The sequence below is a fragment of the Delphinapterus leucas genome, chromosome 8, assembly GCF_059928025.1.
Source record: "Delphinapterus leucas isolate spDelLeu-1000000601 "Yukka" chromosome 8, BTC_Dleu_Yukka2, whole genome shotgun sequence".
NCBI lineage: Eukaryota > Metazoa > Chordata > Mammalia > Artiodactyla > Monodontidae > Delphinapterus > Delphinapterus leucas.
In genome coordinates, this window is record NC_143136.1 from 102,378,546 (window position 1) to 102,397,919 (window position 19,374).

Consider the following 19,374-nt stretch of genomic DNA (forward strand, 5'->3'; position numbering starts at 1 on the left):
CAAAACAATTCTTAGAACAGAATATACAAAACAACAGAGGCCATCAAATATTAGAGATCAATATCAAAGTTAAACGATACAGAGTTTTCCAAAAAGAATTCAGCCAACTAAATAGTTGCTGATATATCTAGGTATCATAAATAAGAACTAGTAATCTTTAAAATTAGTGTCTGTGATAAATGGATTACAATTCTTCTGTAAAGCGTACTTTTTAATGGGAAACAGTTTAGTGACTTACACATGCTGTGATGCTAAGGATAGAGTAACTAAACCCTCACTGTAGCCTGTAAAAGCTCCTTCCCTGAGCTCACCTTCCCCCGCACCCCACTCCAACCGCCATTCACTCAGTGAATCATAGGAAGAAGCGACGCTACAGCGTTTGCACAGTACACGCCGCTGTGTCTTTACTAAAGGGCCAGTGTGCATCCAAAACAGACACACAGCAGTGTTCCCAGCCCTCTTCCTGTCAGACAACCAACGCATGATCGCTCTCCTCAGAAAAGACACGCCTTCACGTAATGCCCCTGCACTTTAATGTTCGGCCCACTTCTTTTCATTAATCCACTTTTTTTTTTTTTTTTCTTTGCGGTACGCGGGCCTCTCACTGCTGTGGCCTCTCCCGTTGCGGAGCACAGGCTCCGGACGTGCAGGCTCAGCGGCCATGGCTCACGGGCCCAGCCACTCCGCAGCACGTGGGATCTTCCCGGACTGGGGCACGAACCCGTGTCCCCTGCATCGGCAGGCGGACTCTCAACCACTGCGCCACCAGGGAAGCCCCATTAATCCACTTTTAAAAACAGAGGGAGCAGAAGTGCTGTGAAGAAAGCAAGGGATAGAGAGACACACACTGAAAACGTCACTAAAAAGCCGCTTTCCTCGCCAGTGGTCACAGAACTACATCTTTACTGAGGTCGTAGGAGCGGCGGTCGTACCACAGGTAGGTCTCTGCTAAAAGTGCAGGATACACAAAAAGATAGAAGCTGGCATGTTTGAAGAAGTGAAGTAATCTACTAAAAAGGCGACGTGTAAATATGGAAGCTTATATTTAAAATATTTACTATTTAAAATTTATCAGAGCTGCACCCCAGTTTCATAACAAAGTATTCAGACCGTGTAAATATCGAATGCAAATGTAATCACACAGTCAGTGGCTTACAGCGGTTACTCTTTGCTCCCAATCATGCTTGTCATCAGATAATATTTCCCTAATCTTGTTTATGGACTCCTCAAGGTCTCGGCTGGAGTAAATCTGTAAGCAAAATTAATTTACAATCAACAGGAGAAAATTTACAGAATAAACAAAGATTATTCCTTAATTACCTGAAGTCAAGCGCACTTAGTAAGCCCAGTAAAAGAAATTATTTCATTTTTCAGAAGGGCCTTCAAGATAACATCTAGTCAAGTTTGTCTTAGATTGAGCTTCTTTCCTGCTCTGAATGCATACTGACTAGATCCGATGCCCACATATGGATAACCTTGCCTCAAATATGGCTTTACTATAAGTTAACAGATAATTTCATGCACAAAAGAGGAAAAAGCCCACTGGGGAACCGGCAGTGATGCACAAGTCACTGATTACTCTTAGCGTTTTTTGTAACACCACATTATACAGGCAGACCTCGGAGACACTGCCGGGTCGCTTCCAGACCCCTGCCATAAAGTGAATACCGCAATGAAGCAAGTCACACGAATTCTTTTGGTCTCCTAGGCTGTAGTCTATTAACTGTGCAATAGCATGATGTCTTAAAAAAAAAAGTGTGCATACCTTAATTTAAAAATACTTTCTTGCTAAAAGATGCTAACCATCCTCTGAGTCTTCAGTGAACTGTAATCTTTTTGCTGATGGAGGGTTTGAAATATCGTGAGAATTACCAAAATGTGACACAGACACACGAGGTGAGCAAATGCCGCTGGAAAAAGGGCACCAACAGACGTGCTCGACGCAGGGTGGCCACAGACCTTCAGTCTGTAAAACTGCAGTATCCGTGAAGCACAACAAAGCGAAGCGCAATAGAGCAAGTACGTCTGTCCTTGCAACTTTAAATACTTCCAGGTCTGCTCTCTCATTTATCCTCACATATTACTCATAAGACAGTGGGGGAGGGGGGGAAGAAACCAGAAACAACCAAGAGTGAGGCATGCTGGGAAGGTCAAGGACGTAAGGATGGTCCTGAGCCTAAAACACCTGTTACCTGCTTTATACACACACACGGCAACGAAGCAGCAGGTGACAAGGGATTCACACAGACATTAAGCGCTGTAGGAATCCAGAGCACGGACACCTGATGTAGCACAAGCCCCGATCAATGAGAGTGCTGAGGCACAAAGCAGTCTGAAAAGTGTGGCTGTACCCCAGCTTCTGTCAAGCAACTCTGCCGCATCTGTTAGGTGGTACTTAAGGGGAGCATCGAGATGGAATAAACTAAGATTTTATGAAACCATTTTTTGTAGTTTTCAGACACCCAAATCCTTCAACTTTACAAGCTTTTCTTTCTGAGGAAAATCCCCACATAAGCATGCTTCTTTGTTCTCTCTTCTAACCTAATCCCTCATTTCCCCCTCTTTTAGGTGACCTGACCCACACACTCACTGCAGGAGCAAGCTACTTCTCTCAGTTCTTACTGAAAGGTCATCCTGGGCCGTGACTTTTGCTCTTCTTTTCCTGGTCTGCAACCTCAGATCTCCTGTGGGCTTGACAGTCAGAATTACCCTAGCTGGTAAGAAACTCCGCGTGTCGCACACTTGAAAAGTGAAACTTGAAGCATAAGCCCATCCTTGTTTTTAACCAAACGAAACATCCTCACGCACCTGGACTACAGGCACATCATCAAATGCTTTAATAAAGTCCTCTTCATCAACAGCACCAGCTCCCTCTTTTGCAGCTATAAAAAAGATCAATTTTTAAAACGTAAACAATGTGCATCGGAGGAGTCTGAATATACAAAATCAAAATTATATTTTGGAAAATTTGTAACTATTTTTTAAGTCTTAAGTTTAGAGTTTTTGTGGCATTGACAAGCATTATAGACTTTCAATATTAAGATAAAGTATAGTAATTTTACAGTGTAACATATGTTAGCTTAAAACCATTTAAAGACACTACTTGCTTAAGGAGGGCCAGTCTAGCCGTTAAAGGATTTAGATGGTTTATACTGTATTAACGTATAAGTCTTTTCAAAGATTCCAAATAAACATATAATAGAAATTTTAATTCTTCAGGGAATAAATGAAATTATGTCATTGTTAGGAATCTAGCAATTTTGTGAAACATTCAAATAAGGTATAAAGAATTTAACAGTTTCATCTCAACTTCGTATTGGTCTCCAGACATTATTTCGAAAGAAAAAAGGAAAAAAACATTTTCATTTCCTTTAACTCATGATAACTGTCAATTTTTCATGTACATGTCAGTTGCAAGTTGACCCCACGAAGTTGCTGTAAGATACTCTGTTACTTAAAAGTTGTTATAATTGCTATCATTTGGGAGAAAGCTTTTTCTGTTTGCTAACATGAGCGTCACTTCACATATGAAAATCATGTGACATTTTATCAGATGTTTTTTCTTCATAATAAAGGTTTCCAAATGGTTATCTACAGTCATCCCTGTAACCCTCATTAATGATTTATATTGATTAGTCCAAGCGCTTTTCTAGAGCTTCTTACCAGACAAGTTATCTGGAGTTTGAGGTGCTCATGGACCACCTAGACAGAAAGGGCTTTAAAGACAACTCGTTACAGCGGTAAATACGTGTCATCACTCTTGATGACTATTACTCTGCATTCACAAGCAAACTACACACAGACAACAGTAACACACTGTGAGTGGTGCTCTGTGTCTGCTTTAGGTTAGGACTGCGTCCCACCGAGCAGATGGGTGCTGAGCTGAGCGCTCCTCTGTGTGAGGCCTGGCACCACATACCGAAGAGGACTCGTGGGCCAAGCACAGTCCCTGGGCCCGAGGCATCTGACGGGGAGCCAACAGGGAAACTCACGACTATGGCGTTAGACGAAACGGAAAAGGACAGGATCAGGTCTGAGGGGAAGACAGGGTTGGTACCTCTGCACAATCTACGCAGGTCGGGTTTGTGCAAGGGGAACGGTGAGGGAAGGGAAGGAAAAGAAGTGATCTGATGACACAGAAAATTTCTAAGCCTCGTCTATGGAATGGATGCTACTCAAAAACGGATCAAGAAAACACATTAGGAAGATTGTTCAGGGCTTCCCTGGTGGCGCAGCGGTTAAGAATCCGCCTGCCAGTGCAGGAGACACAGGCCCGAGCCCTGGTCCGGGAAGATCCCACATGCCGTGGAGCAACGAAGCCCGTGCACCACAACTACTGACCCTGTGCTCTAGAGCCCACGAGCCACAACTACTGAGCCCGCACACCTAGAGCCCGTGCTGCGCATCAAGAGAAGCCACTGCAATCAGAAGCCCGCGCACCGCAATGAAGAGTAACCCCCGCTCGCCCCAACTAGAGAAAGCGCGTGCGCAGCAACGAAGACCCAACGCAGACAAAAATTAATTTTTTTTAAAAAAAAAGTACTGATACATGCTCCAACAGAGATGAACCTCAAAAACATTATGCCAAGGGAAAGGAGCCAGACACAGGAGACTGCATATTGGATGCCTCCATTTCTATGAAATTTCTAGATAGCTAAATGCCTAAAGACAAAACATGGGCTGGGGAAGGAAGGAACGGAGAGGAACTGTTTAAAGGGGATAGGGTCTTCTTTTGAGGGATGAAACTGTGTTGTAACCAGGCAGAGGTGTTGGTTGCTCAACACTGTGAAGATAATAAATGCCACTGAATTGTTACCTTTAAAATGTTTGATTTCATGTTGTATGAATTTAGGCTCTTTAACAACAACAAAAAAAATTTTTAAGGAACCAAAAAGTAAAGGATTAGAAAGAACTAGGAAGAGCAACACAAACGTAAGAAACGAGCCCAGCTCTTCCCTCTGCCGCCAGCACAGCTCCCGCTGTGCAGAGAGACGCTGTGCAGAGGCTACGAGGGCGCTGAGCCGCTGAGTCAGGACACGCCGCCCGGGGCTGCTGCAGAGAGCAAGAAAGGCCAGCAGGAGGAGGTGGCGTCCTAACGCGGGTCCTCACTTCGGCTTTACCTCAGCTCAGCTGGCTGAGCCAAGAGCCCACTGCTGACAGTAAGCGCGGTTCTAAGAGCAGCAGCTATGTGATTTTTTTGGAGGTAAAAAATTTACACAACTATAGTAAATCAACTATACTTCAATAGCATTTTTTTTAAAAGTAGGTAATTTGCATGTAAATTTAAAATGTGACAGCCAAATGAAACCTGTCTATAACAAGGACTCAAAACTGCCTAAACTGGGGGATGGGATAGCAGGGGGATTAGGGAAGAAATCCTTATATATCAACGTTCAAAGCCTCAGGGAGCTAATCCTTACCATTCACTAATTCGGCATCCCTACAGGAACAAAATACATTTTAAAGACATAAGGTACAATCTGACTTCTGGACAGTCTCAGTCTTTTTTTTGTTTGTTTTTAATTTTATTTATTTATTTTTGGCTGTGTTGGGTCTTTGCTGCTGCGCGCTGGCTTTCTCTAGTTGCGGTGAGCAGGGGCTACTCTTTGTTATGGTGCACGGGCCTCTCATGGCGGTGGCTTCTCTTGTTGCGGAGCACGGGCTCCAGGCGTGCGGGCTCAGTAGTTGTGGCTCGTGGGCTTCAGCGGTTATGGTTCGTGGACTCTAGAGCGCAGGCTCAGCAGCTGTGGCGCACGGGCTTAGCTGCTCCGTGGCATGTGGGATCTTCCCGGACCAGGGCTCGAACCCATGTCCCCTGCACTGGCAGGCGGATTCTTAACCACTGCGTCACCAGGGAAGCCCGGACAGTCTCGTCTTGATACACAGCAACTGGCTGAAAGGCCCCCTGGTAGTGTCAGGCATGGCTGGAGCCCGAGGCCATCAGGGTACCACGCGCTCCGCTCTATATTGGGTTCACACGCCCAGAGGCTCCGCCTCAGCAAATGTGGCAACACAGCAGCTCAGACTTACAGCCTACCAGCTTATCAGCATCCACAGCAGAGAACTAATTTAATTCAAGGAGAGCCAGTGGAAGTGTACTGCCAACAGGATTACTTCACCTCTTAAGGACGCACAAGGCAAGTATCACGCACGTCTGGTTTTAACCGTCGGCAGAGCGGACCCCGCGGTACCACACCGGGCTCGGTCCTACCTGAAGACTTGGATCCAAGAGTGGATGAGCCGAGCCTGCGGGCAGTCCCCATTCCAACGTTTCTGCGGGAGCTTGCTGGAGCTTTGGATGACGTAGAGCTGGCAGAAGAAGGCCTATTACCATCCACAGAATCCTCATCATCAAAATTTTTATCTGAAGAATAAGCACAGACATCGTTTTTTGTTTTCATTTTTAAGTACTTTTTCACCTGAACTGAAAACAGCAACTAGTCTTAGAGATGAATGGTTTGCCAACTCTTTCGGAATCTGAGGTGCCCATCCAGGTCTAGAAAAAAGCCTTAGTTGAGTCCAGAATGCAGCTACAAACATCCTGTTTGCTTTCACACATCTGGAATGCTCTCCACCCCAATTCTGGAAAACCATAAAGAAGAAAATAACCTCTCATAAAACTACCACCTAGGAGCAGTTATTTTAACAATTTGACATAATTCTGACCATTCTCTCATGCATTTTTTTAATAGTTAACATGAAACTATATTTCATTTTTGGATACTGTGTATTTCAAATATGTCCATTTTACCACATGATGAAACATTCTTCATAAACACCATTTTCACGGTTCCATGGTACTTTGCAACTGGAAAATGGCACAAATGAAAAATACTTTCATTGTTAGACATTTAGGGTGATTCTAATAACTTACCATTAGAAACAATATTGCAACAGATACCTTTCTACTTGCATCTTTGTTTGAACTTCTAATAATTTTAAGAAAAAAAAAAATTCCTGGAAGAAGGATTACTTGGTCAAAGAGTATAATAAAGTTTTTGACGGGTACAGCCAACCTTATTTTCAGAAACCTCATATAAATACGTACTTTTCCTGGAAATTCAAAGAAGGGCCTATCTTGCCACATCCTTGCCAATGCTGAATATAAAAAAAAAAAAAAGCAAGCCTCTTCTTTACTGTTGCATTCCTCTCATAGTGAAGTTGAGCATTTTTTCATAAGTTCATTAACTTCTAAATGTTCTAAACAGCAGGAAACCCAACCAATATTCCTCAAGTTGTATTTAAAATTTAAAAAAAGAAAACCAACTTTGGGCTTATAAAAATGAACATATTTATGAACAGCATTTTGATGGCACAAAAATTAAAGCTCTCACGATACACTATACAGAGCACGTGTGGGTCATTCAGGAGGCTAAACAAAGAACTTAGGAGTCATTAAAAACAAAAAAAGAAAACTGACGTCCATAGCCGGCAATATTCATGATTTCTGAAAACAGGCATTAGGTTTTTACCAGAAAGTCTGAAGCAAATAATTGCTGACCAAAAAACAGATACAAATAACCTGTTTTTCTTGCTCTAGTTGCTTCTCAGCTGAACTATCAACAGCCAAGTCTTGTGTCTACTCAGGACCCTCACCAACAATCCCCTTCAAATCACAGGGCTTCTTTTATTCAACAGTCAGGGAGGGAGGAACCCCATCCTCACAAATGCAGATCCCTGTGCAAACAGCTTCCCCCAACACGCCTTTACATTCCCCATCGCCTGGGCAAGCTGTGCTGTAATCCACACAGCAAGGTCTTGCTGATTCAGGCGTTCAGTGGTCTATTAGCACAGACTTCCCACGTGGGCTCAGAAGTGATTCTTACACTGCAGAGCACACTGACAAGGCCGCTGCAAGAGTAAAACCCGGTCTGAAGTACAGGACGAGGTCACCCACTGGGCACTGACAGGAGCCCCGAGAGCATGTGGACCGCTGTCGTGACGCGGCCACGCTGCGGGGCTGTGTCATTACTCCACTGAGAACAGTGACAGCCCCGGGCTGTGGGGAAGGTTAATAGTGAGTGGGGGACACGACCACGACTACGCTTCACTCAAAAACGCATGTAAATTGTGTTTAGCTTTGCCTTTCTAACGCAGGCAGGCATGCCATGTAGAAATGCGTTGTTATTGAGAATTATTTTCAGTGGGCCGATTTCACTGGAATTCCTGGAATTTCCACTTGCAGCAATGATGCATTAGCAAGGACCTAACCTCTTAAGAGAAACCAGACAGAATATGTAAAACAACTACTTTCAGACAGGACAACAGGCAGTGCAGAGCTGAGATGCCTCAGAGAAGGGAAACAAACAAGGTGAGCTCTACAATCACCCCAAGTTCCTGCCTGGAGACAATTCCCAGGCCACCCAGGCCAGGGAGCCTGACAGCCTTGCTAAGTGGAGAAAATGAAGACCAGACTCCAGGGGGGCCAGGTAGCTGGGAGAGGCAGGGCCGAGTGCTGGAAAAGAGAGAGCCACACTGAAAGAGAGCTCTAGGCATGCCTTAAGTTCTGGGCCACGCCGTGTAAGTGAGATGCCCTAAGGGAGGGCAAAAAATGGCCAGGAGACTGTAAACTGAACAACCCCCAAAGTCCACACAAGGTAGGAAGATGCTCGAGCACCAGAGCTGGGGTGCTCTCGGTGACTCACTGGAGGCATTCAGTAGAGACCCCAGAGAGAGCAAGCCTAGTAGTGGGGCCAGGTCTCAAGGACAGTAGACAGATCTGCAAGTAACTCAACTGCTTTGCCAAACAAAGCATGACACTCTTTAAAGGACTATAACAAAACGCAGACGCTCAACAACGTAACAGTCACAACACACAACATCTAAGCAAAACTTCATAAACAGATGAGAAGCAGGGAAATATGGCTCATAATCAGGAGAGAAAAACGTCAAAAAATAGGGACCCACTAGGAAATGACAGAGATGATGGAACCTGCAGACAGGAACATTAAAACTGCCACACCTGTGTTCAAGGAGTAAAGGAACTCACAGGCACAATGAGAGAAAAGGAAGGTGTTTTAAAAGGACCAAATGGAACTTCTAGAAATTAAAAAACCACAGTAGCTGAAATGAAAATATCGTTGAAATGGGATTCAAAGCAGATTAGACACTGCAAAAGAAGGGGAAAATGAGAGAATGTAAACACACAGCAATAAAATTTAACCCAAATTAAGCATAGAGACAAAAAAAAGAAAAGCCTGAAGAAGAAAAGAAATAAGAGGAATAGTCTCAGAGATCTGTAGGATGATATCCAGCAGTCTGACACACGTGAAATTGCACTGCCAGCAGAAGCCAGAGGGAAAGAGGCACATTAGATACTGAGGAACAAAATGACAACAGCTTTCATCAGAAACCATGTGTGCCAGAAGACAGCGGAATGACATCTTGAAAATGGTGAAAGGAGTATTAACCTAGAATTCTACATCCAGCAAAAATACCTTCTAAGAACAGAGGCTGAATTAAAACTTATTCAGACAAACAAAACCAGAATTTATCACCAGCAGACCAGCACTCCAGGGAATGCTGAAGATCTTCAGGCAAAAGGAAAATGGTAACAAATGGAAACTTGGAATTACATTAAGAAATGAAGATCACTGGTGATAGTAAATATGTGGATAAATATAAGACTTTCTTCTCGTATTTTAACTACTGTAAAAGATAACTGATTATTTAAGGCAGAAATAAAATACTCAACATTTGGTCTCCATTCTTTTTATAGTCTCATGTTACAAGGAGGATAACCTCACGGCCAGAGAAAGCATCTATGTCGGCATGTGGATATCCAGGCGGTTAGGATATATGTTGCTGTAAGGGATGCCACACAGAAAACTGGGCAAGTATGAAGAGAATGGAAGCGGTTCAGATTCGTCCTCAAAGAGCTTGTAGTTTTAAAAGTTAATCACAACTTGTCCACGTTCACTGCAGATGTCACATTACGTCCGCTGCACCGAGGACGCAGCTGCTTCATCACCAGTGTCGGCGTGGAAACGGCCCCCCAAGGAAGGGAAGGGGGAAAGGCAGCCAGGGGGAGGTTTTTTAAAACTGAGCTCCAACAGTCCCGACTCAGCCTCTTTACTTCCCCTTTGGAAACAAATCTAACGGGCTTACTTATTGAATTTTCTAAACAGATTAGAAGCAACTAAATATAGAAATAGCGAGAAAGGGGGATGGAACACAGGAGTTAAGCACAGTGATGTGAATGAAAAGTGACAGTTGAAAGCCCGACAGCTAAACAGAAACTATAAAAAGCAAACACGCACACAGAAAACACCCCGAACTCACAAGGCTTAGAACCCAGTGCAGGGGTCAGATCACGTGTCCCAACCTAAAAGCGCAGTACCGCGTGCCCATCACCACGACGCTGCACCAGCAAGATTACATGATTGTTCATGGGATCCATGTGCTAACAGAGAAAGTAATTCACGTTTTCTATCTGAGTTAGAAATTCAGGGGAACAGGAACGAGGGTGTAGTCATTTACCAGGTTAAATTTGCCCAGAGAGGTGTTTGGAGGATAAAAGTCAATTGAGCCTATTATCTGAAAACTAACACACCGTCTAAAAATAAGTTTGCCCTCTGGTTCCCAGCTTTTGGGACACCCAGAAATTAAAATCAAATCCAAAAGGGGCTTAGGCTCTCAGAAAGGTACCCAGTTTCAGTTAACTGGGGTTAAATTTCTCTTACGTAGAAGGTGCCGTTCCCGACCCGGACAAACGAGCTGTGTTTGCCACCGCACTCGGTCACAGAGGAGACACACTCGGGATCCAGTCCAGGGTGAGGGGTCTCGTGGTCTCTGGATCTAATATGTTTCAGTATCTTTCAACTAAATCAATCCATACTGAACTCTACGAGTCACTTAAATTCCCATTTTCTTTAGGCTTTTCAGCTAGGCAGACATCTGTTAGAATACAGCCTCTTTTTCTAGAGCTTTAACTAAGGCAAACACATGTGTGAGAATGAATATTTTTAGCTATGCAAGCTTTTGCTATTACATCAACTTAAAACTTTTCACACATTAAGAAAACATCTGTTACACAGAAAACGTTCTTAGAGAAGGATCGGTTCTCCCTGAGCCCAAAGAAATAATTAATTCTATCTCCTGGCACCACTGCAAAGACTTCCATTCTGAGGGTCACTTCTCTCGTGTGACAGTCTGGGGTAGAAACCTGGCATAAGCTCATTGGCGCCTTCGGTTCCTTTAATCTCTTAAAAATCACCCCAGTTCCATTCCCCCTTTTACAGCATTGGGACAAGACATTTAAAAATAACGCGTGAAACTTCTACAGTGTGACGCTAATTTTCATCCAACTCTCAATCACCCCACTCCTGGTAACCCAATTAGCAGGCAGCCATGGTGAAGTGGAAAACAGCAGTAAAACAGCATGCCCCAAAGAACTGTTGATACAATAGAGGTTTTAAAACACAGAAGAGAACCTTTTGAAAAACATGAAAAGTCCAGAGAGCACACACAGTCATTCGTGGACTTAGGAGCAAACCAGCCTAGTCCTCAAGGCTGAGTAAGTCTGTGAACTTGCGCTGAAGTCCTCAACTGTGGTCCAGATGCTGGACAGAGGCTGGCGAGCGGCCAGCGCCGGCACAGGCGGGGGCAGAAGCAGTCCCTCCATCGGCCTGAACTGACCCACATTCTGAACCCCCTAAGGAAGGGCCGGCAGAGCCCCGGCAGCCTCAGGACTGAGCTGTAACCAGGCTGGATCGGGGATGATACAAAGCAACAAGCCACACACAGACTCTAGGTCAAAAGTCATCACACAGACCCATCGCACAGCACTGTGACTAGAGGTTCAGGTCCAGGAGTGGCAGAAAAACATATCAGTCTAAAGACTGACTTCAAGTTTGGTGTTTAGAACTTGGAATTACAAGTTTTGGATCATATTGTCCGTTTAGAAAATGTATACACTCATCTATGAGGACGAACAAAATGTCACAGAAACTAAGAGGAGGTGTCTGTCCCGTTGTCCATCTGCCAGGGAGGCCGGAACCTAAACCTCCAAGCTTTTCCTTTTTTCCCCTGAGGCAGGCTGTGACCCACGCAGGTCCAACGGGGAGAAAGTTCCTCGTTCGTTCTCTTTATAAAGACAACTAACTCCCTCTGTCAGGGTCACTTTGTGGAAGCTGATACCCCAACAGGCTTTCAGCTTCGCCCACTCCCTGTTACTGAAATTCTCCTCCAAGGGAATGAGAAATGTGGCAGCCTAGTAACTGGAGCATAATTAGCAATCCCAAGAGAAGGCTGCACGGAGACACGATAATAAGCCCAAAGGCAGGCTGCTTTCCGTAAATATCCCCGAATATCTTGTCTTGATCTGTCACAGCTCTAAGCCATGGCTGACGGCCCCATACACCAAACACACTCCTGTGTAATCCTGAACACACCATCCTCGGCGAGCCTCCCCGGCTCTGTCCTGCTCTGGGCTGCACAGCCATACACGCCTTGCCTTTTACTCCGACTCCCCCTGTGATGAGCTGTGTGCAGATCTGTTCTGTCTCTCTGTCCCTGGAGCAGACACATTCTTCTGGAATCCCTAACACCTACCACAGAGCCTGGGCCAACACACAGTAGGGCAATCAGATACTTAACTCTGGCAGTCCGCAGGAAAGAAGTCAAAACTTGTGAATGGATGCAAACCATTCTTCACGTATCTTTTTCAGAAGCTTTTACTGCTTTTAAAAATGTATAGGGCTTCATTAGATAATATAGTCAAACAAAGTCTGACAATATCTGAGGGAGAATGAAGAAAGTAAGGTAAATACAACCCTAAATGTTTTTTTAACCTTCCTGATGTCCTACCAGTCAGAAATCTTTATTCCTTTTTTCTGATAAAACATATACCTATTTAAAAATTACAAGTCAAAGCCCTCTTATATCAATCATAACCCCCCAAAATTAAACTGTTCACAACGATATATATGCATCTCCAGACTTCAATGCATGCATAAACCTACCATTATACGCACACATATGCAACAAAAACTGTTTTGCCCACTACCAATATTTAGTAGATATTTTTTCTGTATCTGTCTAATCCATTTTGAAGACTACTATTACACTGCTCACATATGTAACATTTGATCAATCGCTTATAGATAGCTCGATTATTTCAAATCTTTCACCCTCATAACACCACTGCAGTCATGTGTTTAAAAGCAGCAACAGTGAACGCACACCTAGGTCTGCACATACCTGCGTGCCAGGCCGTGTTTGGGGCTGTGCCTATTCTCATCAAATGCTCCCGACCACCCTAAGAGGGGAGCACTATCATGACTCCACGTTAAAGGCGGAAAATCTTAACGCAGCCAGATCCAAGTGCCTAGAGTCACACAGTTAATAACTAAGAGGGGGTGAAGCCAGGGTTCAAGTCTATGTGCATCTGACTCAAGATGCTAGGATCTGAGTTGTGATAACAAACAACCACCACACAAAAAGAGCAATTCATGTAAACTGGCCACTGTGTGCTAATCACGGTGCTCAGTACTTTCTGTGCATTGTTTTATTTAATTCTTACAACACGTCTTTGCTTACTTAAGAAAAGTACTTAATTAAGATAATTTCTTAAACACGGAATCATCAGTGACTCTTATGGCTGCAGACATAGAAATCCTCAACGAAGTATCAGCAAACCAAAGCTAGCAACGTATAAAAAACTATCACCATGGCCAAGCAGGATTTATCCCAAGAATGGAATGTTAGTTTAATATATAAAACTTAATTTAATCATCATATTAATAAGCCAAAAGACAAAAACACATGCTCAGTAGACGCAATAAAAGTATTTGACAATGCTGGGGCGGGGGTGGGGGGAAGAAGCCTTTCATGCTAAAAACACCACAAACAGGGACTAGAAGGGAACTCCCGCAACCTGATGAAGACTAGCTACAAAACACAAAAAAACACACTGTTAACATCTTATTTAATGGTGACAGACTAGATGTTTTCCCCCTAAGATGAGGAACAAGACAAGAAGCCTACTCTCACCACTTCTATTCAACACTGTACTAGAGGTTCTAGCCAGGACAATTAGCAAATAGGAAGAACTAAAATTATCTCTATTCACACAATGACACAATCTTGTATATAGAAAGTTCTAAGGAATTCACTAAAAAAACTATTAGCACTAATAAATGAGTTCAGAGAGGTCGCAGAATATTAAACCAAAATGGAAAAATCCATTGTATTTTTATACATCAGCAATGAACAATCCAAAAATGAAATTAAGAAAGCAATTAACAAGAACATCAAGGAAAAAAAAATACTTAGGAGTAACTTTAACACAAGTTACGTTACAGCATGTTTGCTGAAAACTGCATAACATTATTGAGAGAAACTAAAGACGTAATAAATGGAAAGACAGCTCACGTTCATGGATCAGAAGACTTAAGAAAAGTTACTTTGCTCATTATCCAAACTGTATTTCTCGCCCATTTGTCCTCACCAGCTTTGACTTTTAACCAAAGTTGGACGGTGCCTAGAGAGGCATGAAGGTGCAAACCACACTGCCTGCGGCAGGTGGCTGGGTAAAAGGCTGTTTCTCTACAAAGTTCCTACACTCCTCTCCGTCAAAATATGGGGAGTGGGGTAAGTGTACCCCCACCCCCAAATCCAGTCAGTATGGACCAGCAGTGAAACCAAGAAGGACCCTGAGGGGCTTCTGGGCATGAAAGCCTTTTTGTCACCCGTTTCTTGTAGGCAAGACTCCAGCCTCCATGACCTTCCCTGAGTTCCAAAGGGCAGATCAGAACAGCAACCCCACCCTTGAACTACTGCTAAACAACTCCTCATCAAATCCTCCCAGCTTGGGACACACGGTTTTGAGGGCAGGAGCCCACGGTGTCCCCCTCTGCCTGGCAAAGCAATAAAGCTATTCTTTTCTGCTTCACCCAGAACTCTGTCTCTGGGATTGGATTCGGCACCGGTGCACAGAGAAGCTGAGCTTTTGGCATCAGTACTAACTAGGACCAGTCCTACTTAACAGTGCTCAGTGACGAACACCCTTCAATATCCATATTCTGAAACAAAACTTCCTCTGCCCTGTGTACAAAATTAAGAAATGCTTTTTAGGCATTTCAGAGCACAAGGCGTAGAAAAACTTTAACCTGGCGGGAAACACTGGCACATTTCACAGAACAAAACCGGACATGGCGCGACGGGAGCGACGAGGGTGCTGAGAGTGTGTTACGGCTGCAGTCACCCACTGTCCATCACAGAAAAGCAGAGCTGAAGCACGGGCAAGCTCAACGCCGAGGATGAGTTTCCACCCCCTCGGCCGTGCGCATGTCCACCCGACGCCCGCAGAGCAGATGAGCCAGCAGAGAGGGTGGGGGCCAAATGGGACAAGAGGAAATTCAGTTCAGGCTTACTCATCCCCTAAGAAGGGAGCAAAAAGGGGAAGCAACTGGGGCAGACACGATCAGAAGCTGGAGAGGGAAAGGAGAGGTGAGGGGACCCAGAGCAAAGCTGCGCCGACACCGGCACCGCCAGGGACAACTGATGAGCCCTCCCCGCGCAGGTCAGGGCGCGCTTCTTCCTCGGCGTCGGATGGAGAACGTGCTGGCCGCTGCTCTACAGCTAGCAGCTCAGGAGAGACGCGGCAGAGCCCGCGGCCGGCCTCATGGGGGAGGAACGCACAGCAGGCGCTGGGCGGTGAGCCTGTCCCCCCGCAGGGCCACGGGCCACCGGCCTGCACCTCCATCAAGACCAACCTCGAGGCTGAAAAAGGGGTTTAAAAACGGAGCCTGCCTTCTGCCTATGCAACGTGTATCTCTCTAAATAAACCTGCTTCCACTTTATTTAATTAATTAAAGTAAAATAAAAAGAGGTTGAATAGAATGGAAACTGGCTCCTGTTTCCCTGTCTGTGAAAAAAGAGTGATACTGCCCACCAACAGGGATCATCTGAAGGCAGCCCTCCTCCACTGCCAGCTCCGACAGACCTGGGGGACGCCCCCCTGTGACCACAGCCCTGCCTCGGGGCTGGGCGGGACCCAGAGGCTCTGCCCCACCTGCCACCTAAGTCACGGCAGAGCCTGTCTTTCTGCAGGATTGGGGCCAGGTGGAGGGCAGCCTAGCACTGCTGCAGCCCAAAGAAGGGAGGCCCCAGCCTAAGAGGGAAGCGGGAAGCCAGCAGAAGAAGGCAGAGCAGAAGTCGGGGTAGAGCGGAGGCCAACGCTGCGTCTGTGTGCCTGGGGACAAAACAAGACCCCTCGGTTACCCGAGCCAATTAATCCCCCTTTCTACTTATATACCTGGAGTGGAGGTGTACCATTTATAATCAAGGGGCTCTCTGTACCACTGGAAGGGGGTGTCACACAGATTAGAAAGAATATACGCAAAGGTAGGAAAACTCCAACTGCTCAACAAACAGCAGCTGTTACACTCTGTCACTGTGTGATGCCCTGAGTACAAAAAAGCAACCTTTCAAAAATATGTGGATTGGGGCTTCCCTGGTGGCGCGGTGGTTGGGAGTCCGCCTGCCGATGCAGGGGACACGGGTGCGTGCCCCGGTCCGGGAAGATCCCACATGCCGCGGAGCGGCTGGGCCCGTGAGCCGTGGCCGCTGAGCCTGCGTGTCCGGAGCCTGTGCTCCGCAACGGGAGAGGCCACAGCAGTGAGAGGCCCGCGTACCGCAAAAAAAAAAAAAAAATGTGGATGGAGCTGAAGAATTAGGAATAGAATTCTTTTTTCTTTAATTGAAGAACAGTTGATCTACAATGTTGAGTTAATTTCTCCTGTACAGCAAAGTGATTCAGTTATACATATACATTCTTCTTTTTAAATATTCTACCCCATTGTGGTTTTATCACAGGATACTGAATATAGTTCCCAGTGCTACACAGTAGGATCTTGTTGGTTTTTTGTCTTTTTATAAATTTATTTATTTATTTATTTTTGGCTGCATTGGGTCTTCGTTGTGGTGCAGGGGCTTCTCATTGTGGTGGCTTCTCTTGTTACAGAGCACAGGCTCTAGGTGCACGGGCTTCAGTAGTTGTCACACACGGGCTCAGTAGTCGTGGCTCGTGGGCTCTAAAGTGCAGGCTCAGTAGTTGTGGCACGGGGGCTCAGTAGTTGTGGCTCGTGGGCTCTAGAGAGCAGGCTCAGTAGTCGTGGTGCACGAGCTTAGCTGCTCCGTGGCATGTGGGATCTTCCCGGACCAGGGCTTGAACCCGTGTCCCCTGCATTGGCAGGTGGATTCTTAACCACTGCGCCACCAGGGAAGTCCAGACCTTGTTGTTTATCCATCCTATATATAACAGTTTGCGTCTGCTAATCCCAGACTTCCAACCCATCCCTCCCCCACCTCCCTCCCCATTGGCAACCACCAGTCTGTTCTCTATGTCTGTGAGTCCGTTCCTGTTTCACAGAAAAGTTCATTTGTGTCATATTTTAGAGGAACAGAATTCTTTTAATGCTCTTATAAAAGGCATAGAACTAATTCAGGTTATATAGTAAAAGAAATGTAGGGACACTTTTGAGAAAGAGAAGAATGCCTCAAACTCCCTTCTGTAGAGCTGGTTCCAAAATGGAAGGAAGGATCCACCTGCCCCCGTGTCAAGAACCCTTGGGATGGTCTCAATGGCAATTTTCTCAGGGTCACAGGAAAGAAATGCGTCATTTATAAGGTAAAGGAAAAAAAAAGCTAAATTAGGAATCTGCTTCCACCAGGTGGCACCAACTTTTAAATTCTCTCTAAACCCTCCACGGCCTGCCTGTGACTTGGAAGTTCAAGTCCAAGGCACAGGGTCACCTGAAAGGTGATGTGGTCTCAGAATACCCACTTTGTTGCTTCTGTAACAAAACTGGATGGATGCCCAGAGGCAGTGGACTTGTCCCCTTGGGGGCGGGAGCGGGGGTTACTGGAGAGGACACCTCCTCAGAATACTAAGAGCACACCACGTGCAGCTTCCTTCCTTCGTCTCTTCTGCATTCATTTACCAAGGACACCTCTGTGCCCAGTACTCTGCTGGGAGGTGGGATGCAGACAGGAAGGCGTGGCTCTCATCCTGGAGTTCACGGTCCAGAGTGGGAAACAGACACACACAACCCGCAGCAGTTATGACTCAGTGTGACGCTTCGCTCAAGGCACGCACAGGATACGCCAAGTGGGTACAGAAGAGGGGCACATAGAACAGGGCTGAATCAGCCAGAAAGGATTCCCTGTGCACCACCACCCCCGCCCCGACCCTCTGACGTGACTCACTCCATCACTTGTGTCCGATACCGGAGGACTTCATGTGAACTGGGACCATGAAATGCTTTAAATGGGTGCACAGCCTACACGCTTCAGGAACACAGCAGACCATCACGCTGAGTGAGCACACATTCCAAAGACACCTCCCGGACAGACGGAGGAGGGGCAAGGGAAAGGGGACAAACTAGCCAGCGGCCCTCTGCACACAGACGGGTCCAGGAGCCCCACCGCTCTGGGACTATCCCCATCTTGGGCGCCGGGGAGCAGAGGACACAGTCGCCGAGTCGTGCCCAGCGGTTTGAGTTACTAAAGTTGGCATCTCCTGACCAGTGTGAAGGCCCAACTAAAACTAACCCTGTTAATACGATGCCTTCCCCAAAGAAAAGAACCCACAGCGACACAGCAATCATCAGGTACAGAAGATCAACCTTGAAGAAGAGTATCTCCCAACACACCTCAGAAAGACTATAAACTCATCCTTGGAACCAACCGAAAGGGAGGGACGCAAAGAGATGGCTACTTTATTATCCTGAGTATCTCAGGGGGTGAAGTAGGGAAGACGGGGATGGACCAGCCTTCCTGCGGGAAGAGCTGGCCACGGAGCTCGGGGAAGACTTGAGCTGTCCCCGTATTAACATGGTCTGGTGAGCAACCACGAACTCCCGGCCAGACGGAAAACGTGGCTTTCCATTCTGCCAAGAATCGTCGTTCCCAGACATAGGTGTGTCAGTGCCTTAAAATCTGGACAGGTCCAGGGCGAGAGAAATGCAGGAGGAGCCTGCCCCAGGGGTGCCTCTCCCTCTCACGCTCCTACTGTCCGCGAGGGTCACAGAGCAGGGACCTGGGACTGTCCTCCACGAGCCACCCAAACCCAGGTCACTCGGCCAGAGGAGGAGAGGGCACAGGGGGCTTAAATCAGCAGTCATCTGTGTGATTCTCTCTCTCTTCCAGATGCCACAGGTGCTCTGGGGCAGAAGACAGTTCCTCACACAACTTGGAATCCCTCCTGCTTCAGCCCCTGCACAGAGCCCCGTAGAAAGTTTAAGTCAGTTCACTACTGACTCTTGTATTCTCTGGCCATGAATGTTTGGCTACCTTCAGGCTTCTCTCCTAGGAAACAAGATTATCAAAGGGATTACCAAGGGATTACACTAAATCCCATGAAACAGATCA

At 45.9% G+C, this 19,374-nt stretch overlaps 1 protein-coding gene across 1 annotated transcript in view; it reads right to left on the reverse strand.

Annotated features, from left to right (window-relative positions):
• The window catches only part of CLASP1 (cytoplasmic linker associated protein 1), a 266,955-nt gene that overhangs the window by 111,569 nt on the left and 136,012 nt on the right, over positions 1 to 19,374 (reverse strand). Inside the window, exons 10-12 of the mRNA XM_089916904.1 lie at positions 6,212 to 6,364; positions 2,809 to 2,882; positions 1,157 to 1,249 (exon numbers count right to left, since the gene is read on the reverse strand). Of these exons, the coding sequence (XP_089773030.1) occupies positions 1,157 to 1,249; positions 2,809 to 2,882; positions 6,212 to 6,364 (320 nt within the window). The remainder of the gene's footprint in view (positions 1 to 1,156; positions 1,250 to 2,808; positions 2,883 to 6,211; positions 6,365 to 19,374) is intronic.